The following is a 26548-nucleotide window of genomic DNA, read 5'->3' on the forward strand; positions in this document are numbered from 1 at the left end:
TCAGGGAAGATTTTTCCACTGACGATAAACTTTTCAGTGTTGTAATGAAACAATTAATTATGACTGATATTTTTTTAAATGGATAAAATGGATATACCTATAAAATTCAAAAATGATGCTACTTTCTGGGCATTCTTGAATTTTTCCATTTTGCCATACTTACCTATGCCACGTTACACAAAAATGAAAAGCCAGCAAGTATCTCCAATGGTAGCAACCAGACCAATTCTCTATATACTAAAAATAAAAAATGTTTAGCTCTAATAACTATTTCTACTGTGTTTAGATAAATATTTATGAGAAAAATACTGGATCTTTTTTCATAACAAGCAATTGTTGTTGGGTGCTGTCAAGTCAATTTCAACTCATAGGATTAGTAGCTGAGTGCTTAACCACTGTGGCACCAGGGCTCCTTAGTAAGCAATTACTATATGCATATATAGGTTGCTGAGTGGTGCCAATGGTTTGTGCTCAGCTGCTAACTGAAAGGTTGGCAGTTTGAACCCACCCAGAGGTGCTGTGGAAGAAAGGCCTGGTGATCTGCTTCAATTAAGATTATAGCCAAGAAAACCCTGTGGACCTCAGTTCTACTCTGTAACTCATGGGGTTGCCATGAGTTGCAACGCACCAGACAACAACAGATTTGGGTTCTTTTGGGGGGGAGGGGAATTCCAGAACCCTTAATTGTGTGCATGCGGAATCTGTACACACATCAAGGAGTCGTTCTAACAAAACAAGGCGATACTGCCTGGCTTAAAATCAGAAGTGGTGTGCATCAGGGTTGTACCCTCTCACCATATGTATTCATTCTGTATGCATAGCCAACAGTCTGAGAAGCTGGACTACATGAAGCAGAATGTGACATCAGGATTGGAGGAAGACTCATTAACAACCTGCATTATGCAGATGACACAACCTTGCTTGCTGAAAGTGAAGAGGACTTGAAGCACTTACTGATGAAGATCAAAGACCACCGTCTTCAGAATGGATTGCACCTCAACATAAAGAAAATAAAAGTTCTCACAACTGGACCAATAAATGATATCGTGATAAACCAAAAAATTGAAGTTGTCAACGATTTCATTTTACTTGGATCCACAATCAACGCCCAAGGAAGTAGCAGTCAAGAAATCAAATGACCTATTAAAAAAAAGGGGGGGGCGCAAATCTGTTGCAAAAGACCCCTTTAATGTGTTAAAAAGCAAAAATGTCACTTGAGGACTAAGGTGGGTCTTACCCAAACCATGGTATTTTCAGTCACCTCGTATGCGTACAAAAGCTGGACAGTGAATAAGGAAGATGGAAGAAAAATTGACGCCTTTGAATTGTGGTGTTGGTGAAAAATATTGAATATACCATGAACGACCAGAAGAATGAACAAATCTGTCTTGGAAGTACAGCCAGAATGCTCCTTAGAAACGAGGATAGTGAGACTTATCTCAATACTTTGGACATGTTATCAGGAGGGACCATGAAGGGCATCATGCTTGATAAAAGAGGGTTAGCAAAAAAGGAAAACCGTCAATGAAATTGATTGACACAGTGGCTGCAAGATGGAGTGACACAGATGGGAACAAGCATAGCAATGATTGCGTGTATGGAGCAGGACCGAGCTGTGTTTCATTCTGTTGTACATAGGGTTGCTATGAATCGGAACTGACTTGGCAGCACCTAACGACAACAACAACATGTATATGTGTGTGTGTTTTCCATAATTACATATTCATATATATAGCCAAATGGTCGGCAGTTCGAATCTGCCAGGCGCTCCTTGGAAACTCTATGGGGCAGTTCTACTCTGTCCTATAGGGTTGCTATGAGTCGGAATCGAATCGACAGCACTGGGTTATATATATATGAATAAGAGCCCTGGTGGTGCGGTGGTTAACAGCTAAGACTGTTAGCCAAAAGGTCGACAGCACCTAACAACCACATGTATATTTATACATATATATGACTTCATATATATTTTTGTCCATTCTTAGCTCTATCCTTATCTATTCACACACAGTTTGTTCAGCTTTCCCATGTCATATTTATTCTAAAATATGGGAGCAGAAGGGTAATGACTTCAGTGTGATTGTAACCATTACCAATTTTGAGAATTGACTTTATTCCCAAAAAATATTAACAGATATAGTTTTTGTTAAAATTGAGCAAACACTGGTAGCGAGGCACAGTGTGTTCACAAGAGGGACCAGAGAAAGTCTAATAGCCTTGCTATGACGTAGAGCAGCTACATAGACGCAGCTTATTAAAAGATGCAAAACCTCAGACTCTACCCCCAGCATAACTGGTATCAAATTCCCATGTGTTTCATATGTATATTAGAAATAAGAAATACAGGTGTCGAATAGAGACTCATTTTTGTCCCCACTGTGCAGCAGCCACGTAGATATTTGGTATTAGAAGATAGGAAGCTGTCTTTACATAAAGAGCTTTTAGGGTTTAGTGTGGGGCAGTGGTGGAAACCCTGGTGGCGTAGTGGTTAAGTGCTATGGCTGCTAACCAAAGGATCAGCAGTTCAAATCCGCCAGGCGCTCCTTGGAAGCTCTATGGGGCAGTTCTAATCTGTCCTATAGGGTAGCTATGAGTCGGAATTGACTCCACGGCACTGGGTTTGGTTTTTTTTGGTTTTGGGGCAGTGGTGGTTCAGTGGTAGAATTCTCACTTTCCATGCTGCAGACGTGGGTTTGACTCTGGCCAAGGCACCTCAGGCAGAGCCATCACCTGTCTGTCAGTGGAGGCTTTCGTGCTGCTATGATGCGGAACAGGCTTCGGCAGAGCTTTCAGACTAAGACAGACTAGGGAGAAAGTCTTGGTGATCTGCTTCTGATAACCAGCCAGTGAAAGCCCTTTGCATCACAGCGATCTGATACTGTTGTGCATAAGGTCCTCATGAGCTGGGGACTGACTCTACTGGCAGTTAACAACAACCTGGTTAGGGCAGAATTCTTCAAGCAGCAGGCATCTCTTTAATTGTCCTTTCCCCACCTAAAGACCGAGAGCAGGCATTTCATAGAGCTTCTTTTAGAACGTTATTTTTTAGTACTTCACTTAGCCAATTAATGTTGGAGGAGTCACAGCTCCAGCATTTCACTGACTATAAAATACTTAATTGCAACAAAAATATTTTGAGCAGGATTTCGCAAACTGAGTAATGTGGGTAGCTAGTTCTCAAAGTATTTCTCTTAAGGTTCCTGGGGATTTCAGGACCAAATAATTTTAGGAAATACAATATATTCCCTTCTTTTAGTTTTGCAGTTCATTCTGTGAGATCTTACAGGGAAAAAACAAAACCAAAAAACAAAAACCGGTTTTATTTTGTTTATTCATTTTCCAAGAAATTTAGAATTTTTTTTCATCAAATGATACCTGTTAGTACAGTTTATAGAAAACTGCATTAATGCACTGGAAGTACAGTTGGCAAAACTGTCCTCTAAAGGTTGATTTTGAGAAACTGTGTACCCAGAGGCTAAGAAACTTGCAGTTATTATACATGCTCTGATAACAGAATGGGTCAGTCGTACAAATCAGAATGGAACTTTAAGTAGAACTTGTTTTAGAAGCACACTGCTAAATATATAACCATTATGGGAAAAAAAAAAAAAAACACAACTAAAAGAACAACAACACACACTCAAACAGGGAGTCCATTTAGTACCAACTCAGAGTCTATTTAAGATTTTTCTGGGTGAGGCTCTTATCCTCCCTAGTACATTCTATGGAAACCCTGGTGGTGTAGAGGTTAAGAGCCACCGCTGCTAACCAAAAGGTTGGCCGTTCAAATCCACTAGGCATTCCTTGGAAATTCTATGGGGCAGTTCAACTCTGTCCTATAGGGTCGCTATGGGTCGGAATCGATTCGACGGCAGGAGGGTAGGTTAGTACATTATATAAATTTTCACTTTTAAAATAGCTGTTGTCTGTATTTTAGCGATGAGAAACTCTATCTTAGAAAGGTTAATTTATTTAAAGGTATAGGATTGATGAAGAGCCAGAATTAAAATTCAGACTTGTCTGATTTCTCTCAGTCTATATATAAGCATATTGTGTATAATTACCCACTAAAATAGAGCTCAACCACTGTGAGCTCTGTGAAGGCAGGCTCCAAATTTTTTTTGTTTGTTTGTTTGATTCTTTTAATACCCTAATACCCCCCCCCATTATTTAAATAAAAAGCAATGGAGTATTTTATTTCTATTAATCATTTAGTTGATGCAGTATAACATGGTTTATAAAAAAGAAAATCCTAACAGATTTTGATTCAAAACTCACTAGCTCTTTGTGAGATCTGATTTTCATTCAGTACCATAAAATGAGTATGATAAAAACCTATTTAATCATATTATCAGAACATTTAAATGAGGCTATGTTAAGTGCCAGGCACATACTAGGCATTCAGGAGCTGCCAATTCCCTTCCGTTTTCTTTTCAGAGTATTTCTAATGACAACGTATTTTCGATATTTCAAAGGAGAGGCATCAGAATTAGATTTATCCAGCTGACATTTGTGCTTATTTTTACCAATGCTAAAAGTGACTGAACTAATCATCATCCCTGACCCTCCAGAATGGTGATTTATATAAAATCTAGTTTTGTCATCCACAACATATACTAATATTTATAGTGTGCTTTATACAAAAGAAAAATGACACTGTCCCAACTCAGAGCTTCCATTTCTCCTGGGGACCAGAGGCCCATTGACGACTGACTCTCTTACTTTCTAATCCTGAGATGAGAAGAAATAAGATTAGGGGGCAGATATAAGACTAGATTCGATTAGAGGTCATCAGTTGAAAAGCTTAGTGGTAAACAGAAAGCTCTTAATTTAACTTCTAATCTTCCTGAAAATAAATAAATAGACTTCCAGACACCTCTGGTACCAGCATAAAGGAAAAAAAAAAAAAAAATCCCTTACTTATCGTCTTGATGTGTGAAGAGGAGGGTGGCAGGCTGTGGGGTTGGTAGGGCTGGTGAGGATGGTAAGGAAAGATATTAGGAGTCCATTTCAGTTATTATACTTCAGTATGAAACATTGTCTTCAAATCAAAGTTTTAGTTCTACATATAATAACAATGACTACATCACTTTGTATTTACTGATATTTTTTATTGAGGTTTTAGCTCATGATTTTACATGTGATTATACAGAGCATTTAAGGGGGAAAAAAAGATTGAAAACGTACAAGGGAAAAATCCAATAGATTGAAATCTGGTAGGTGTATATGATAAGAATAATGTCGTGTAAATAGATGAGAATTCTAAGAGACCAAAGCCTGCAATAACTATATTCTTGTTCCCAAAATGAACTTTTCTTATCAATGAGAAATAGCTCAATTAGTTGTTAGTTTTAAAAATAAACTATCATGCCTTTTTTTTTTTTTTATTTAAAGAGACATCCTGAATTATACTTAATTGCTTGGCAAGTGGGAAAATGGAAAGCCTTTGCCAAATTATCCTTCTACCTCTAATGCATTCACAGAAGCCAAATGATGGAAAATTAAGCTGACTGTTTCTACAGGTCTTGATTTTATAGTTCCTAGGCAAAGATAAGTGTTAGAACATACACAAAAAAATGAGGCTTGTTTATAAATGAACACATTCTGATTGTCCGCAGCTGTTTCAAGATAGATCACCTTTTATTACTTAGGATGGTAAAAGAAATCTTTATTCTCAAACGAGGTGTGAAAACCAACTTGAAAGATTTTTTCTCATCTTTCTTGATTCAAAATGTCATTCAAAACATAAGCCATTGTGACAACTTGAAATTCAACGCATTAAAAAATACTCTAGAGGACAAGGCAGTGATTAGCATAAGAGGACACTCTGTTCCTCAGTTCCCATTCCCAAAGACCTCTACCATTATAGTGCTTATGACATTCATTAATTTTGTCAAACATCTTTTGAGGTCAATCAATGTATTTCATACTGCAGCCAAGTTCCATTTGCCAGTTGCACCTTCAGAAGAATCAGAGGAATGAATGCATTTTAAAAAGCTACTTTAGGTTTGGATTTTAAACATATTTTCTTTCCAATGTATTGTGAAATTCTGCAGTCCTGAGTCATTCCACATTCATCACTCTGAGACAAACTTAACTCCTTAAAAATTTAAAACCCTCTGATTTTGGACTAACTGTAAATCTTTAATAACTTTTCCCTTAAATCACAGAGTGGTACATTTCTCATTTTAAAGTTATTCAATCCAAATGACTATGTTTATCCAAATTAGATCCTTAGAAGGCTGCTTTACTTTCTCTTTTTTTCAAGCTCTTTTATTTAGCATTCTAGAATGAAAGCGGCACTGGGAATACTTTTAGAAGCATTTGGATTATGGAGTACTTTGATAATACGCCATATGTACAACTGTCTGCAGCATTTTTATGAATTGTGTACAATAGTTGAAGAGAGAGAGGTCTTGAGAGTAACTTTTTCAGCAGTGTAGTTATTTGTTCAATCTTAATGTGATATTTATATATGTTGAATTCTCTTATAATATGAATATTGCTTGGTTATTAATTATTTTGCACACTGTACATAATTCCAATATAATATTAATTTAATGTTTATTTAGAAAGATTGATAATAAAGCTCTAAAAGTTATAAAGCCACTAGTAGCATTAGCTGTGTTGGTGTACAGTAGAGTAAGCAGATAAGATCAGAGTGAAGGTGAATTGAGACAAAAATACTTATAAAGAAACATTTATAAAATATTGATGTTCTCTTGAGATGAGGAATAGCTAGACAAGGAAAATGTAAAAAGTGCTAATCTGTTTCCTGTGGGATCACTCCCCCCCCAAAAAAGGAAAATCCAATTTCATTTTTTCAATAAATCAGTAGCATTTGGTACAGCATTTAAGATTTTTATCATTCAAAATAATTTATTTTTTTTCATGGAAAATTTTTCCCTGTAGATCTAAGTTCTGCTACTTCACCAGAAGTTTGCCAACTTGTTTCTGCTGTTCTTCCATTCCTCTTGTGGTTGATAAGACTTGTTGATTCCAATAAAGGTTTTTTCTTGTATAGTCCTTGATTTCTTTGCATAAATCAAAGTTCTCCTTTCATATGCCTTCTTAAAAACCATAGTTTCATTTACCTTTGAAATACTCAATGGGACACGAATTAACAGATGAAAAGAATGTACTTGGTAAACTATTAACCCCAAGAAACATCAAAATATAGTTGAAATCAAGCCTTTGAGTAGTAACTTAAAGTTGCTAGATGTTAAAGAAGTGCTTACTTTTTATTTTTTATAAAGAATGAATAACAATAACTTTATTAAAAATGGGAATATGCAAAACCATAACTACAAGTTCTAGTGGAGAAAAAAATCATAGACTTTGCAGTATTGTAAACAAACTGTTTTCTCTGAAAACTGTAAACAAAGGGAATAGAGTGTGTAAGTCCATGTGCAGATGAAAGCTAGAGACTGATTTGTCTTTTAAAACAAAGATAAAATAATCAGGGGGAATTAATCAACAGCAAAGTTTCCTCTTACGGGCTTCACAGGAAAGAAGCGGCTACCAACACTTTTTTTTTTTTTTTTCCTACTAGTCTAAAAATAAAAATTTGGATATTTAGGAACATATTTCAGATGGCTTAAGGACATATTTGCTGATTACAAAATTTAATTTGGCGTTGGGATCCACTGAATCTATTTTATGAGCTCAAAGAAGCTTCTCATGTAGAATTAATTTGCAGAAGAATGCTTCCATAAGCTATTTTGTGGCATTGCTGCTTCACTTTTGTTCTTCCATGTTCCTAATTTATTGATGTGCAGAATCTAACAGAAGATATGTTTGAAGTATCACTTAAGACTGCATAGCAATTCTTTATGTGGTGAGTTATAATTACGAATTTCTAAAAATGAACTAGTTCAATCTTAACTACTCTGGTACTACAATATATGGGAATTTCATACATATCGATATTTCAAATATTTTTGTTAGAAAAGAAAGAAGGTTGATGATAATATTTTCAGATTTGTTCAAAACCAAATTAGAGTCTGGGTTCTTTTTTCTCTCTCTCTTAATGTGAATTGACAACCATTGTAGTTCTACAGTTTTTCAAAAATGTTCTAAGAAGTAGCACTTTGCTATAGTACCGATGGACAACTTCTAAAAATTAATTATTACCTCAATAGCAGGGGCTGATAACTGATTACTTTGGAACTGAGAGTTAGACAACCCAGAAACTGTGATTTCTCTCCATTTTGGTCCTCACAATAATGAATCAAGTCAGTCTTTAAAGTTTTTAATGTCATTCTTTACGTAAGCAAACCAGTTGGTATATTTGAACGTGTGGAGAAAAAGCTGAAGATACTTCTTAAAAATTATAAGCTTATGTATTTTTTACTAATTCTCTTGGAAGCTTATCTCCACTACCATGAAAAGTTTAGTTTCACCCATTAAGTTTATACTAAAATTTTTTTTAAAACCTAAATTTTAAAGATCCTTTCATTTTTTAAAGATCCTTTCAACATTTTTTAGATTAATAGGAATTTAAAAAATATGAATTATTAACTACATTTTAAGTTATAGTCATTGTGAATTTCCCCCAGGAAGTTAGGTATTTCCTAACAAGTAATTGTATCTGATTAATACATTTTTATTTTTACTTCACGTTAATTGTTCTTATACTTGTTCTTTTTTTGCCATTTTTTTTATGGTTATTTTACTTTAGTAATTTGTCATTTAACTCCAGTTTTTTGTTTTTAATTTTTAGAGTGGAAACGAAGAGGGATGTTCATATAATTTACTTGGCATTCCAAACTATTTCCCTTTCACAAAATTTCGATTCTCCACATAATCAGTTAGGAACATAGACTTTGCAACAATTTATCATTTTCTGAATTAACTAAACATAAGATCCGTTAGCATCTTGAAATGGTATGATGTGAATTAAACTTCAAAGCAAAAAAATCAAAAAGTGTAAAATGCCATATCATTTTTTTTCCAGGGAATAAAAATTGGTTTATATCATTGTCATAACTTCTACTTCCAGATGGCCAAATAACGTGCTATGCATGGTCTGTTTGATGGAAAATTACTTCTTGGTGGAAAATCAGATAAACACTTCCGAAAAATGCAAATAAGCAGGTCATATGTGTCATAGGGTATTGAAAAAAAACAGAGTAACAAAAAGGTAATTAAAAAAAAAATGCATGAAGCCAACTGTCATCGAGTCGATTCTGACTCATAGCGACCTTATAGGACAGAGTAGAACTGCCCCATAGAGTTTCCAAGGAGCGCCTGGCAGATTTGAACTGCCGACCTCTTGATCAGCAGCAGTAGTACTGAACTACTACAGCACCAGGGTTCATTAATAGTTCTACATGAAAATCTATGTGGAAAAAAATTAAAAAAAAAAAGATTCAAGTTTGGACATTTAACCCTTGCTTTTGTAAACAGGACTAAATGAATACATATTAGAGATACACAGATTTCTATTGAAATGTATACATAATTGACTCCTTTATCCACCATTTTGCTTTCACTATAATCACATAAAACTTGCGGGGGGCGGGGGGTGTCTCTTCTTGTGAAAGTCTTTGGGATCTTAAGTCTCCTTGAAAGCACACCAGTTATGAAGTACAAGAGTTCAAAAATTTTGCCCCTTCTTGATGCAAGAGCTTGGTAGTAACCAATACTACCGAATGGTCTTCTGCATCAGTTTATGTATTTGTAGCAAATTCAAGTGATCTGCCTTCAACTTGGTCTATGTACAGCTGGGGTGGCTACCTGCTTCAAATTTCCATATAATGTAACACAAAAAATAACGAGCAGGGAGGTAGCAATATCAGAAAATCAGAATTGGCAGAATCAGCAAGCTGAATTGAGGTAGTTTCCCTATTGTTCTGTGAAACTTAACTTCTTACTGATGGAGTTGATTTCATAGAGATTACTGTGTGATTGGCAAAACAAGCAGGGAATTTATAATCCACAGAGCACATTTGTGTTTTTGAAGATGTCTTAAATACTATAAAAAGGATTCTTTCATTACCAAATGTATTCTATGTATCTGATGGGCTAAATATCTCTCAGGTGCTAATATTGCCAGAGTGTGGTTTGAAAAACCTAATTATTTTTAAAGTTTGTGGTTTTCCTCCAACTTAAAGAAAATCCATAGACTTAAAAAATACTCATGTCAAGTGACTGAAAAGGAATGGTACATAAAATATTTTGAGGTGATATTAAAGTTATGACATATTCTGGCCAAGCACAGTTTGTGTGTGTCTGTGTGTTGTGTGTCATATATTTTTAAAGTCTATATAGATTACTGGTTATTCTTTAAACTACTCTTTCTCATCTTGTTTTAAGAAATTCATTTATAGGTGGGTGATGCTTACATTTTGGAAAAAAAATAAAACACCAAGATATCACATAACAAGAGGGAAATTATAATTGGGCAAATTCATTCTAGCCTTTCCCTGGGAGGGACTCCCATGCTTAGACCTTACAAGCAAAGGCTCTGCAGTAGTTAGAGAACTTGAAAATTTCTTTGAAAGGATTTTTTTTTTTTTTTTTTGCTATTCCTCCCATATATAGAACAAGAAAAAATTACCACAAAAGATGTACTATCTTGATAAAATGTATATTCTCTTTGCCACACTATGTGCAGCTTTTAGCTGAGCGGGTTTAAATTTCTAACATCAAAATGGAGCTTCCAAAGGAAGAAAAAATATGACCCCCATATCCCTCAAAATTTTATATTTAAATCTCTGATTGAAGTTGGCTTTTATAATAAAGCATATAGTGACTGCAGCTATTTTATATAATAAGCACATAGTAACCTATATATTAACCTGCTCAAAAATAAGTTAACCATCTTATTTCAGCCTACACAAGCGTACCTATTCCATTTTTCTGGTTCACCTTGTCTGCAATAACTGTAAAATTTTGTGCTTAGGTTATTCATCTAGGGAGATCGATTTCTTTTGTGTGGCTCATTTGGGCCACAGAGGATTAGCAAAATTTATGTATTGAAAACAGAAGAAAGAAAAGTGAGAAAAACAAAAAGAACAATTAATCATATAGTACATACATCCATACAGTATCTTCTAAATCTCAATCATTGTTTATTGGTCGGCAAACAAGTTTCACTTTTACAACAAATATTAGTAATGAGGTCATCCAACTTTGAGACCATACAAAATGGATCATAAATTTAAAAAAAATTATATGTGCTGCTAATTTACCTCTTGTATTCCTACATTACTTAAAATCCTGTCAAATAAATACATTTTCCTGTTAATAAAGAGAGGACTTAAAAAAAAAATCACTTCAAAATAATGGGATATTTCAATTATTACTATGGGGGACTGAATTTCCTTCAAAAATTGGTAGTGCAGGTGCCCACTTGGGGATCAGACTGAGCATTCCGCACTTTAATGCCTATGGGATACTTTTTTTTTTTTTTTCACATGCAGAAGCCCCACTAGTTCTATAGACACCTCTTGATTTCTAGAATCATAGCTACTGTCTTGGTGATGAATTGCTTGTCAAATATGCTTTGCATTACAACAGATGTGCACAGTAAACATAAAAGTTCGTCCTGCTCTAATTTGCAAAAACGCTGTTGGAAATATTCTGACTGAATAAAGATATATAGTAAGGGAAGGAAGTCTAATTTTATTTATTTTATTTTTTTGTAAAAAATAATTTGTTTGTATTACTAGAAAATGATCTTTATAAAGTGATAGCTTCATTTATTTATTTCTTTTTTGCCAGATGACATTTTAAAGAAAAGAAAAAGTAGAAAAAAAAAAGAAGAAGAAGAGAGAACAGAAAGAAAGAAGAAAGGAAGGAAACTGCTCTCTTACTGGTAGACAAACTTGCAAGACCAGCACAAAAGAAAAAAAAAATCTTTTTTTTTTTTTTCCACTACATTAACAGGACTCAAATTCTGGAGGAACAGAAAGCAGACTCATATATGTGCAATGCTAGTATCTGTACATTACATAGAAATTGTTCAATTTTTCTGCCATTAGTTTTATCATCAGTTAATACAGCAAATCATAAAATATGCATTTAGCATATAATTCTAGAATCCCCCTCCATTTCATTATTAATTTTGTTTTCACAGCTATTTCTGCTGTGGTGAATTCAGGTTGTGAGTGACCAAAAACTGCTATGTGATACAGTTTTGTTTTTATGTTTGTTTGTGCAGCACTCCAATCTAGATGCAGCATTGTTACTAATTTGAAACAACTGTCCTGGCCTTTTTAAAATTAGGTCCTTGTAATTATAGTAACAGAGCATCAAAGATGTTAAAACAAACACAACATAATTCAACAAGGCCACAATGAGCGCCATTTTCTTCATATCTCGTTCATTAACATAATGAAGTCTCCGACTGAGGGGGAGAAAAAAAAACAGGAAAAGATAGGGCACAGGAGAATTTCAGCAGTTATCCTTCTCCCCTGGGCTGGCCTAAAAATCCCAGTTAAAAAAAAAAAAAAAGTCTTTGAGAGTCTGTGTTTTTCTTTCAAGAACAGCATAAAGATTTAGGAGTACACACATGATTACCACTGCTTATGTCAACTCAGAACAATCAGGTGTTATCTGTTTTGTAGGTTTGAATTTCTGTGTAATCTTCTATAGACTAGTGACCAAATGAGCAGGTCCTTTTGAACTTCCCTCCGGAGGGGTCCCGTCTTTGTTTGGAGGAACTATAAATCCATCACTGCTGCCTCGACCTAGCTGGTAGTAAGTATGCAGCTGATGGACGTGGTTTCTGGAGCCTAGATTTGGCATGCTTTTGTAGTAAACATCTTCGGCATCACCACTTTTGGCCGGTGGGGGGTCGGTCTGAGTGCTGGTGGTAACGCTCTCTGCGGCAGACACACCAGCCAGGGCCGGCATGCTGGTGTAGAGAGAGTCCCTATGGGGTGACTGGAGATCTTCTGTGTGCTCGTTGGTTAGTAAAGGGAAAAAGCTCTCGCTGTGGTCTTGGGGGATCCGCCTTCTGGTGTAAAGGTGTGGCTGGTGGTTCTCTGTGGAGTAAACTCTCGGGGGCAGCAGAGGAGCGTCGGATTCCTCATGAATGAGTTCCAGGCCTAAACTCTCCTCGTGGTTAAAGGAGGTGGCGTCATCCAGGACAATGGCATCATCTTCACTCCCACTGCCCAGGTTATTCACCAGCTTGTTCATCAGATTCCTGTTCTGTTCACTGGAGCGCTCGTGGTTGTTCAGGTAAGAAGGGATATAGTTGGAAGTGAGTTCCTTCAGAATTTTTTTCTCTAGGGCGGTCTCGTTATGGTTATAGCCACGGTCTATTATTTGCACACAGTTGCTCAGGTATTCGCCGCTGGCAATGCTGTAACTATTGCCATGGTTACCATTCAGTGGTAGAGTATCCATGACACTTGTATCCCTGGCATTGTTCAGAAGCCCCTCTGAAAAAGATTACAAAACACTATGACATTTATATCCAACAGGTCATAGAACACACATACAAACACAAGCCAAAAATATTCATCAGCTATGAAATATGTATAAATTGCTAGCATTTTTACTTCAGTATAAAAAGTTTGAAAAGAAAGAAAACTACTACTAAATATATGTGTTATTGGGCAATTCACAGAAATCTTCTAAATGGAAAGGTATTTAAAGTAAATCCTTGAAAGAATTAAAAAAAAAAAAACTATAAATTATAAAATTATAAGTTTGAAATTTCCACACAAACACTGCCTGACATTATTCGAAGCATTTTGGTTATAACATAGAAAAAAAATAATGCAAAATTTTGGTATAGTCATTCATAGCTTTCAATTTGTACACATCAATGTCAATTAAGTAATTTATTACCTTTAATTTTATATGTTGTCTTAACATTGAAATTGCTATAATATTAACATAATTCATTGTGGTACTTTGAATGTATTGGTCAAAAGTAAAAGAATGAAGAAGTTATTAATAGTCTGATATATAATTTTGTATGATTGAAAATGTAACTTAGACATATAACCACAAAAGGATTATGTTAAATTTGTCAGAATGATATAGTCATGAAACTATATGGCACATCAATTGGATTTAATTTCTAATTGTTTTTCCTGCTGTAGGCACTTTGGTTATTTTTAGATATTAACCCATTAGCGTTTGTTTAGGGTCATTAGGTAAAATTAAAAAGTATGTGTAAAGATACAGGGAGCTGGCTCCTGAAAACACAGTGTCAATATTAAACGTACCATTTCATAATGAGTGATTGCTTTGTGTGCATACTGAACTTTGGGTTTAAAAGAGGATAAACAATTTATTGTGGGAAGAAATAGCTTCAGTAAAATAAATTTGATCACATGTTTCTTCAAGGTTTTTGCATTTCCTAGAATGAACAGAACCAATAATCTACAATATTTCCATAAATCATTTCAAATGTAATCACAAAAGAAAAAGGAACACAAATACTTAACCAATACTGGTAAATCAGAAAAGGTATTTCTTTACAGAAAAAAATAATCTTAAGAATTCTAAGGAAACTTCTCAATACACTGCTAACTTGTGAAAATACAGCATTCATTCTATATCTGTGATGCAGTTATGTTTACCAAAAGGAACTAGCTCATTGCTGGTTTCAATAAAGTGTCCCAAAATATGCTGTTTTTTATATAGACTTCTGATGTAGACTCTGTATTTAAGTAAAACAGTTTTCAAAAACAATGCATTAAAAAGCAGCCATCACAGACATAGGGTGAAGTCATTTATTTTCATGTTATAAGATACCTTGTAGACAAATCCACAATGTTAAAAAAAAAAAAAAAAGTAAATGCTTTTTAAAGGGCCATATGTGATGGGTGATTGCTGCTGCCGAGGCTGGTATGGTATGCTTGATGGTTATGGTTGGGTGACTGATGCATTGAAACATGTGGTTGTTACTTCTGTGGTCAATGCATTAGGTACAGGTTGAAAATTGCCATAGTGCAAAATACAAATATGTTGCATGTGACACATATTTTTGTGATGGAATGCACTAATAAAACGTAAAAGTTTATGAATTACTTAGCAAAAATAAATGCTTAATTTAAAAACAATTTAACTCACACAAACAATTACATGAGACTTAACAATCATGTGACAATAAAAGAATCAGACAACAAGGCGTCTAATCTCTATTAGCATATATTTATAGAAGTCAATTTATAGGCTCTTTAGTTTTAAAATTGTGAGATGAACTGTTTTTAATAACTACATCATCTATATGTGATGCAATAAAAGTGAACTAAAAAAAATTACATTTGATATGCAATGTTTAGCTTTACTCCCATACTTGTCTCTCTGTAGGGCTCTAAACGACAGCATGAAGAAAAGGAAAGAAAAAACAACAAGTAAGCTTACAGCGACAGTAGAAGAAACATGAGTAAAAAGCAAATTGATGATATGCAGAAAAAAGAGTCAAAGGAAATAATTTCCACTGCCCCAAAATTCATGAGTCTGTGTTACATGGTTTATCATAATTAAAAATATTGAAAGGTTAGTCAGAAAATAAGAACCCCCCCTTAACACATGCTAGTAAAACAAATCTTTAATAAGCGTTTCTATGGTTTGTAAACTGCAAACAAATACCCATTTATTTTCACATTAAAATTCCACACAAACCAAGAAGAGCACAAATTTGAGGGCAAGCCATGACTATTTCCATATTATACATGTATGTGTTAGAACATACCTGTTTCTAAGGTAATTTTAAAACTTGTCAGTAAAATTATAAGTATAATCTTTAGTTTATGTCTTGATAGAAAGCCACAAGTTGGAGGTTTTCATAATTGTATTTCTTCCCTTATATATCTTCTATTTCTCTGTACAAAGTTCATCTCTATCCCATTGTACCTGTAAAAATGCTTTTTATCTTTCGTAAATAATACTGATCAACATTGTCATTTCTGATGCTCAGATTCAAAATTTGTCTAAATATGGAGAAAAAAAATCCTCAACTAAGTTGGATTATTATTCTGTATCAAGAAAATGTAAGGGGAAAAAAAAATCACTGTTAATATCAGATTTTCTTCAGGATTGTTGCAAACTCTTATTATGCAATCAAACATTTTTCAGAGTTGATCCTTTAAACACAATCCTAGTAAAATTATTTTTAAAAACTTATATTTTAATCAGTTCAAAAGAACTGTTCTTGTTGATTTTCTTTACAGGAGGGCTAAAATATCACACAATAAAAACCAGTGAAGTTCATTGGGCCAGATCATTTTAAGAGTTCCAATGTGTTACTTTAACCATTGCTTTAAAGCAGCAAGTTTTGTACTTTAAAAACTGATTTGATTCTTAGCAAGAAGACCAACAGCTTTCAAAATGCAGAGGGAATCTCTTTTAAAGTTTCAAAATTCTTTAGAATAAGAACTTGAAGAGCTACATGAGTATAGCAACAGATGGAAATCATTTGTAGGTTTATGATGGCTCCTCCCTTAAATGAGACAAACTTTGAACTTTCTGGAAAGCACAGAAAAGATCACTGAGGTTCAATTTCCTCTTTTCAAGATGAGAAAACTGCAGCCAAGAGAGGCTGAGCCTTATCTTATGCCACCCTGTTATTGTGGCAGAGCTGGGATCAGAGAGAGTCTTTGTAGGCATTCTCTGTGAACTGCTACTTCCTTTTCTTCATATCTGACTTGGGCTTTGAAAGCCCTAACAGAATATTTGTTTATACAGTTTATAATATAATCTTTTATTCTTACCAACTATAATGCATTCTTCACTCTGTCTATCCCCTCCTATGGCTATGTCTTTCATTAAAGTTTTAGAATTGAATTAAATTACTTTAAAATGTAAATTCTTTTAGTCAAATGATGGCTTCCTCTCTATATTGTATTTTGTTGATAGGTTTATCCATAATGGGATTTGTCTTGCAAAAATTGAATTCTCCAAAACTAACAAGAAGATAATGGTCCAGAAATATTATGCATGATGTTTTAAAAATTTCCACAGATAGAATCTGAATTCAGTACAATGAAAATATCTTATCTGTCCTTACTGTTAACTCTATATGCTTCTATAGCACTATACACATATCTTTACATATTTTTTTAAAAAGGCATTACAAACAAGAAGGGACACTAAATATGAATGCTTCTGTGTCTGGATGGCATTGGTGCAACTGAATTACAGGACCCACAGAACAGAACCAAGTGGTAATTCAATATAAACCACTCCAGTACATACCGAGCCACCTATATTTCATGTAAGATTTCACCTTGCCAGTAAGAATATAAGTGCATTCATCTGAAAGCATAAGATTAGTAGCAATATGACAATCACCAAGTTTTATTTTTTGTCAGTGGTAAAATAGTTATTTTAAGCTTAACCATAGTTTCTTAACACCTTAAAAAAGATTAAAATACAGAATGGCTGAACAATCTACTTCTGACTCTGAAAAATTTTAATGATATTATTTACTTTTATTTAAGAAAAAGTAAGTTGAATTTATTGGAATAAAAGACAAATTCATTCAGAAGAATCCCTCTTTGAGTATTTATTGAAAACCTTAAAACCAATATCCAATATTGAATTCCACAGAAATAAAACTTTGTACCTATATGATACTATTTTAATGTTTGCATTGTAAGAATTTCAATTTGATAGTGTTTATAGAAGTGTTCCGTCTTTGGAGAAAGCTGCTAATTTAGGTAACTAAGAAAAATCAAGTAAGAAGATAGATACTGTTTTAGAGAAAGTATGTATATTAATAATTGTAATTTTTTCAATATAAGAAATTAGAAATTATAGTTAAATGACCAAAATAGGCTAACCAAAATGATCTAAATGTATTACTTGTTTTAAATCAATTACCAACAACTCTTCTGGGTAGGGTGAATAATGTAGAAAAGGTTTAATTTGCAGAGAGGAATCCAGGTCTTCATTTAACATCATTCAAAATTTATTAATATGTCAGTACAGTTTGAAATGCTTAAAATGACACAATTACCTCTTACTTAAAGGAAATCAGGAAAAAAGAAACAAACCAAACCAGCTTGTATAAGGTCTACTAAGTTGTTCTTTTAAAACATAGCCCGTGAATTGTGCAATGCACACTTCATTGAATGCTACAGTGAAACAGGGACATTAGAAATGAGAGGCATTTAGAGAGGGATAACCATAATGACTCATACATCATGAGTCTGAATCGACTCAAAGGCAGTGATATGGTTTTAACCATAATGAAGGACCCAGAAACTCTCATATTGATGGCACTGAGGTTGTTTGCTGGGGAGATGTAAAACTGAATGAAGACAGCTGCTTTCAAATATTTAAAAGGTTTGCCATGCAGAGCAGAAGAATGCTTTGCTCTGCTTTATCTAGAGGGCAGACCCAGACTCGTGGCAAAGAATATACAAAATCCTGAAATAGAAAAGGCACTATCAGAGGAAATAATAAAGCACAGGCTGACAAAAGTGTCAGCGGTGTTAATATAAGAGGGGTCTTGAGCTGTACGGGAAGTGGATTCAAAAGTTTGTGATTCTTAAACCTGGACCTTAAGAACCTTGATGAAATTGAACGTTTGCTGAATTATTTCATCCTGCTGACAAACACCTTGATTATATTCCTGACATCATTTGTGAATTATTGACTTTTACATTTTTTTAAATAACTCATAATCATCCTTTGTATCTGGCAAGGTGCTACCTGAGAAGCTCAGATGGTTTTAGACACCGATGGCCATGTTGCAACAAACAGGCTTTTCTGGAATGGTACACTCACGCCACTAAGTTTTAGGCACTCATACCACTACATCTGACCGAGAACAACAACAACAAAAGTAACACAGATCCCACATAGGATAATAAAATTTTATTCAAAATATCCTGGAAAATGTTAAATACTGTTAATCTATCACATCCAACTTAAAGGAAACTTGAAAGTCTTTTTGTTATAGTAAAATTTTTTTCAATTATCATTTTAAATAAGTGGATCGCTAACTGAGATTTACCTTCTATAAAACACTTATTAGAATAGATTTTCCTTATGGTCTCTATGATATTAACGCTTTCAATTTCTTGTGCCTCTGATGAGTTTTTGGAGCCCTGTTGGTGCAGTGGTTAAGAGCTATGGCTGCTAAGCAAAAAAAGTTGGCAGTTCAAATCCACCACCTGCTCCTTGGAAACCCTATGGGGCAGTGCTCTGCCCTACAGGGTGGCTATCAGTTGGAATTGACTCAATGGTAACAGTTTTTCTTTTTTTTTAATGAGCTTTTTTTCTTAGAAAAGATAAAACTGCTTCCAAATACATCGTAAGTGGTTTTAAAGACATCTATTATTAGTTGAGATGCAATTTAAAAATTTTCAGTATTATATTAGAGCTGCAGTATATGCAGAGGAACAATATATAGAAGCCTTGTTTTTAACAAGTAGTCATAGTGGAAGAGGAAAGTTAGTGACCTGCCTGAGCCAGCTCTTATAGGCAATGACCCAGCCAGAGCAGAACCTGAGCTGCTATTGTCCAGCTCACTGCTTTCGTCCACTGCTTACTTCAATGTAATTTTTCCTGTGTTTGATCTAAACGCTCCAATCACTATTGATGCTTTGTGCTCAGAGTGTGCTTCATAGTATAACAAAGTAAGATTTCTTTTTCTTGACTTTATAACATTAAGACGATTGAATCCAATCTTTCTTTATCACACTTACCTTAGGCAAATATCTCATTTTTTTCAAATAAATATATATGTATTTAACATAGAAATAAATCAACGACAAAAAGTACTGACAAACAGCAATACATTTTATAACATTACAGGAAAACAAACATATATTGATGAATATTGTTTTTCAGAAGGAATCCGTTCCTTTTTAAGGAAGAGCTAAGGAAAATGGAAAATAAAAGCACCAAGACAGGTAGAACAGGAAAGGAGTCTGTGTGTCTGCTTCCAAAATAAAGAAAAGGCAGGAGGAAGGAAAGAAAAATAGAATGTGCCCATAAAAGCTACATAAAATGGGACTCTCACTTGAAAAAATTAAGATAAACTCCAGCACACCTTGTGCGTTGTACATGCTGACAGAAGGGTTGTTACAGACCGCCGGTTCCCCAAGCAATGTATTATAGGGATTGTTAGTACCATGCGGACGAAGCAGAGCATTGCTTATAAGATGATTAGCCATGGCTCCTGGAGCAGCCCCATAGAAAGACAGAGAAAAAAAAAAAAAGGTCAATCAGGCAAATGTGTTTAAAAAAAAGAAAGGAAACATTTAGAATGACAACAGTTGATATAGTCCTGATTACAGGCAGGCAGCTAATTAGACTCAAAAATATATGCTGCTAAAGCACACGTTTCCAACAATGCACATATCCGTGTCAATGGGAAAGAAAGAAAATGATTTACAATGTTGATTAAGCCACATTTAGGGTGTTCTCTTTCCCAGGATGTAAGCAAGAGTATATTCCCATGCTTGCTAAGAATAAACAAAGAACAAGATCTAGTTGCCCATACAAACACAACACAACACAAAAGACAAAAAAAAAAGTTCAAAAAACTCAGAAAAACTAAATTTAAACAAAATATTCCCTCATTCACAGAAACCATTGGGTTGTTTTCAATGAAAACAAAAAAGAATAAAAAGCAACATTTATGATAAAACACTCATTTGGATAGCAGGTGTTGACACAACAGGAAGGTGTTGACACAACAGAAAAATTTGACATTTCATAAAAATCTATGAAGAGAAATTATTTAAATTGAAAGGTAATCACTCTTAGTATACTATAGTAAAAAAAAAAAATTTTTTTTTTTACTATAGTAAGCATACTAATTTGGTGAATTCACCAATCTGGTAAAATAATCATATTAATTTTACTTTTAAATATTTTAAATAAAATATTAACTTCATGGCATCAAGCAATATATACAATTCCATTTTTCCATTTTCCAACTGGTTGTTTGGAATTTGGCATAGCAAAGTAACGAAGTTTAATTATTTCATCTTTTTATGAACTGAAGCACTTGGTTTCTAATACACCGTTACTATGAGCTGTAACCTCCCATCCTCCAAAGCCATTTAACCAAGAAGCAAAAGATCAGAAGGAGAGTTTTACTAAATATAAACAGAATACATATTAAGCTTATAAGTAGAATTGTGTATTTATGTTAGGTGATAAAGAAAGGAAATAACTGAGGAAAGGAAATAAAAATTGTGTAGGAATAGTCAGGTTGAACAAACAGACAGGTATATCTCAATATGTACTTATATATAAAGACAAAAATATAAGCTATAGACTGAGAGAAAATATTTGAAAAAAATACACAATTCAACAAAAGACTAGTATCTAGAATATATAAAGAGCTCTCAGAAGTCAATGATAAAAACAAATGAAAGATCCAATTAGAAAACAGGCAAAAATACATGAACAGATATTTCACTGAAGAGGCTATACAGGTGGCAAATAAGCACATGAAAAGATGTAGTACTAGCCATTAGGGAAATTCCATTTAAAACCATAATGAGAAGCCAAAATAATAATAATTAAAAAAGTAACACCATGAAATACTGGCAAGGATGCGGAGAAACTGGATCACTCATACACTGATGGTGGGAATGTAAAATAGGACAGTCACTCTGAAAAATATTTTGGTAGTTTCTTATAAAACTAGGCATTCAGTGATTGCACTCTTGGACTTTTATCCCAGAGACATGGAAATTTATATTCTCACAAAAACTTGGACATGAAAGTTCTTAACAGTTTTAATAGGCCCAAAACTAGAAATAGTCCAGGTGTCCTCCACCAGGTGAATGATTAAAAAAATTGTGGTATATCATACCATGGAATCCTATAAAGCAATAAAAAGTAATGAACTGCTGATATACTTAACAACCTGGATGAGGCTCCAGAGAATTAGACTGAGTGAAATAGCCAATCACAAAAGGTTATATGGTGTATTATCCCATTTATACATGACTTTCTTGAAATGAAGGAAAAAAAAAAAGGAGAACAGATTAGATTAGTGGTTGCCAGGCATCAAAGATGGCGGGAGAGAGGGGTAAGTAGGAATGATTACACAAGGGCAACAGGAGGCATCCTAGTGATGCAACTATACTCTATTTTGACCCTGGTAGTATATTCATCAATCTATCTACTCTTGTCATAAGATTGCCAACAATTAAACACACACACACACACACGCACACACACAACTGAGTACAAGTAAAAGTGAAAAAATCTGAACAAGATTGGTAGATTATATCAATGTCAAATCCTGGTTGTAACACAGTTTTGCAAGATATTAGTATTGAGTCAAACTAGGTAAAGGGTATGTGAGCTCTCTTTTACTTCTAAAACTGCAAGTGAATCGAAAATTATATTAAAATAAAAAAGTAATCTATATTGACTTAAGAAGACAACAATTTAGTCACTGGTAGAAAATGTTAAGAGAAGAAAAGAAAGAAAAAAACAAGAAGGGCAAACGTGGCCATGGTAGCTTTAATCTTTCCTAAATTACAGCTCTTAGGTACTCAGGGAGTTATCAGTCACCTAACATATGTTTCAATCTCAACATTGAGAAAGTGAAGACCTCTTGATTTGAAGGGCAATAGAGACTCAATGGCACGTAACAACAACAACAACAGAGTCTGTTAGATCTCAAGAGCATTTTAGTGGATGTCAAGCTGGAAAGTGTCAGTTCTTTCAGGAAAGAAGCCTTGCATTTGTAGTGCAGAATTTTTTTACTTACTAAGTGCTTAGTACAGCCTTGTTGGTGCTGTGATTAAGAATTCGACTGCTAACCAGAAGGTTGGCAGTTTGAATCCACCAGCCACTCCTTGGAAACCCTATGGGGCAGTTCTACTCTGCCTTATAGGGTTACTATGCGTGGGAATTGACTCAGTGGCAACAGGTTCAAGGGGTTAAGTGCTCTATGAATGTTTGCTGAAGTTGTACAAGCATTTAAATATTTTTATGTAGTGAAATGGCATATCTTCAACTTATCATGTAACAGGTATGTTCTTGTTTGCTGTCCAGCTGATTCTGTCTCATAGCGATCCTACAGGACAAAGTAGAACTGCCCTACAGGGTTTCCTAGGCTGTAATCTTTACAGGAGCAGGTCTTTTCTTCTCTGGAGCAACCGGTGGGTTAGAACTGCTGACTTTTCAATTAGCAGCTGAGTGCTTAACTGTTGTGCCACCAGGCCCCTTGTAATGGGTATAACAGGATATTATTTATATATAAAATATATACAATATAAAGAAGAAAAGCTAAAAATCGTATGCTGCAGTGCTTTTCAGATGGGAAATGGAATGATGTTGTAAATCTTAAAAATTTATATTGGTGATGTTATACAAAGTTAAGATTAACTGTTAGAGACAGGATTTGGTCAGCACAACTTTTGCTTTTTAAACAAATTACCTGTAAATTCTACCTGGTACCCAAAATCCATTACTGTTGAGTCGGTTCTGACTCATAGTGACCCCATGGGACAGAGCTGACCTGCTGCATAGAGCTTCTAAGGCTGTAATCTTTACAGAAGCAGACTGCCACATCTTTCTCCTATGGAGCAGCTAGTGGGTTTGAGCCAGGGATCTTATGGTTAGCAGCCAAGTGCTTAACCACTGCACCACCAGGGCTCCTTAAATTGTACCTGGTACCTAAGATTTATTATTCTGCCTTTATTTCAAGTAAAAAAGAAAAGCTATTCTAATACAAACAATTGCTTTCTAAAATTACTCTAAATAAGGATTGAAAAAGAAATGTTGTAAGCAATTTAAAATGAATTAGGGTAAAAACCTTAAAAATACAAAAGTAATTGCTCAAATTCTTTACACTCCCTCAAAGATCAAGTAAGGAGTAAGGTCTTTATGGCTTAAATGTGCATCACAATACATTCTTTGTCATTACTACACATTTTCTCACCTGAGCTAGTTGGAAAGCAAGCAATAGGGTGTGAAGATTGTCTTCCACATTTTCCCCTATTTTATACAGCTTAAAAAATAAAGTATTTCCTTCACTTATACAGTGAAACCTGGGAGAGCTGGAACCCAACAGGACTGCCTTGTTTTTCCGGGTCTTGCAAGCTTTTCACTTTTGACAGGGTGCAGCAGTCTTACCACTTTCTTATCACTCTCTATTAGTGGAAAATATTTGAGTTTTCCTTCTCTGACAGGTTTCCATCTTACACAGGTTCCAGCTTCCACAAGTTTTACTGTGTATGTTTTCCCCATACTGCTATAAAGGAAGAAGATCTGTGCTTTAGAATAAGGAAACACTTAAGTTGAGGATAAACAAACATAACCATGAAACAGGGACTCAAAAATTTGGGTTCTGTGTTCATCACTCAAGTTATTAAAAGACAAGAACATAAGAACAAAAAAAAGATACCATATTCACAAAAAAGAAAGAGTTCCATAATGGTTCTAAAAAAGCTTTAGATATTATAACAGCTAATCCATCTAGTTATATATTTCCCAGAAAAATTCTGTCCCTAAGAGTTTTTCTTATTTAAAAAAAAAAAAAAAGTACTTTTACGGTTAATACTACTAATCTAGGAAAACTGAGCTCTAAAGTTCATTTTATTTATCATCAAGTTCCTGCTAAACTGAAAGGCTAGCAACGATAGCAGAAATGCTATAAATTACAGCTAGGTGTTATGTTGTAACCATGGCTTTGTTGTTGTTAGTTGCTGTCCATTTGATTCCAACTCAAGGCAACCCTACGTGTGCAGAGTAGAACTACTCCATAAGGTTTTCAAGGCTGTGACCTTTCGGAACCAGATTACTAGGCCTGTCTTCCCAGGTGACTCTGGATAAGTTCAAACCACCAACCTTTCAGCTAACAGTCATTTGTCATTTGTACCACCCAGAGACTCTTTGTAACCATGGCTAAATGGACCAATATTCAATTAGAGCTACGTGGCTTTGGGAAATTGCTTCCTTAAATCAGTTACTTATCTGTAGCCATTATGAGTGCCTGCAATCATAATTGGAAATGTACTGCTGTTTACACTAAAACCACATAAACACTTAGTGTTTAAATGAAATACATTTTTCCCCTTATTCTCAGTATTGACTTCCTGATTTAAAAAAGAAATCACTACTTAAAAACAAGTTGCTTTTTTACTGTTTATCACTTATTTTTTATATCTCTTGCAGCATTTGAAATCAGTGTAATTACTGTCGCTGGAACTAAGCTTACTCCTAAAAATGGTGAGGACTCCAGCAACAGGAACAAAAGACTTAGGGTATGGAATTTGATGGTTAATGTTTTGCAAAGAGTATAAAGTTATGGATAAGCTCTGTGGGTTTGCTAGGTTGAAATAATGAGAGATATTTCAGTAACCAAACAATTATCCCTCATTTGATTCACCTAATGTAAGAAGTCGATACTTCTCCATATTTTTCTATTGCCCAACCCAGACAAGTACAATTTTTCTATAGGGGTATTGTCACATGATTCCTACAGTCCATACTCACTTAAGAATTTCAATTATACTTTTGAAAAAGGTGTCACTGACTATGCAAAAAAAAAAAAAAAAAAAACAGCTTGCTGACAGTGGCTAGATCTTTTAACTAAATCTCTGTGCAAAGTTACCTTTGTTTTTCCCCTGTAGGTGCACTGTATTTCACTTGTCTTTGCTCAAGTCTATTCTGTTTGCTCTGACTCTTTTCCCAATTTACTTGGGTCACTCTGAATTCTTCCATAGTACTGTCCGTCCTGTCTCTTCCTTTCCCCTGCAAGTAGCTTCTTATTTGTAAACTTCTTATCTAATAGCTGTGAAATTGCTGAAGAGTTCCAAAAAGATCAGTGTTTACAGATCACCTGTCACTGTTTTTTAGCTGACAAGTTAATTTAAGCTTACTGGTTGGTCGGTTTGAAGACACAAGTAAGTTGGTGTTTTAGGCGGGAAAACAGTTACCACATATGTATGTGAAAAGAATGCTTGCTTATGTGCTAAGTTTCGCTGGAATGTAAACTTCAGGAAAACAGGGAATACATATGACTTTTTCATTGCTCTCTACCAAGGATCTAGAATACTTTCTGAACCCCAATGAATATTTGCTTAATTAATTAAAAAAAAAAAAAAACAGAACTTGAGAAATCTAAGGTGTCTTGAAAATACAAAACTAAAACAAAGCAATTTTATCAACTAGTATTAGTTTTATGTATTTGAGTAAATTTTTAGAGTGCCAATAATGCAATTCCTGATTTTTTTTTTTTAATTCAATTCTAATACTACGTTGCTGTGAGTTGCTGTCAAGTCAGCTTCAATTCACGACGATCTTATGTATAACAGAATGAAATGTTGCCAGGTCCTGCACCATCTTCATGATCTTTGATATGTTTGAGCCCATTGTTGTAGCTATTGTATCAATTCATCTCATTGAGGGTTTCCCTCATTTTTGCTGACTCTCTCCTTTTTTTTTTTTTTTCCTACCAAACATGAAATCCTTTTCTAGGGATTGGTCTTCCCTGATGATGTGTCCAAAGTAAGTGAGCTCAAGTTTCACCATCTTCGCTTCTAAGGAGCATTTTGGTTTCTGTACCAGGTACTGTATTACTGTAACATTTAAAGTAGAAATAAACACTGATATAATTATTTGGAAATGTAAAATGCTACCTGAATACTAA

General features: G+C 34.5%; 1 protein-coding gene across 12 annotated transcripts in view; it reads right to left on the reverse strand.

Moving 5' to 3' along the window:
- Positions 1–8527: 8527 nt before the first annotated feature.
- Positions 8528–26548, reverse strand: part of ADGRL3 (adhesion G protein-coupled receptor L3) — a 945099-nt gene continuing 927078 nt past the window's right edge. For 11 of the 12 annotated variants that reach the window (XM_049886209.1, XM_049886208.1, XM_049886206.1 and 8 more), the window contains one exon: positions 8529–13394. In XM_049886209.1, the coding sequence (XP_049742166.1) occupies positions 12595–13394 (800 nt within the window). In that variant the 3' untranslated portion in view covers positions 8529–12594. Of the gene's footprint in view, positions 13395–15265; positions 15284–19972; positions 20102–26548 lie in introns of all 12 variants that reach the window. The other variant, XM_049886210.1, reaches the window with a different exon arrangement.

The sequence above is a fragment of the Elephas maximus genome, chromosome 5 (genome assembly GCF_024166365.1).
Source record: "Elephas maximus indicus isolate mEleMax1 chromosome 5, mEleMax1 primary haplotype, whole genome shotgun sequence".
Classification (NCBI taxonomy): Eukaryota; Metazoa; Chordata; class Mammalia; order Proboscidea; family Elephantidae; genus Elephas; species Elephas maximus.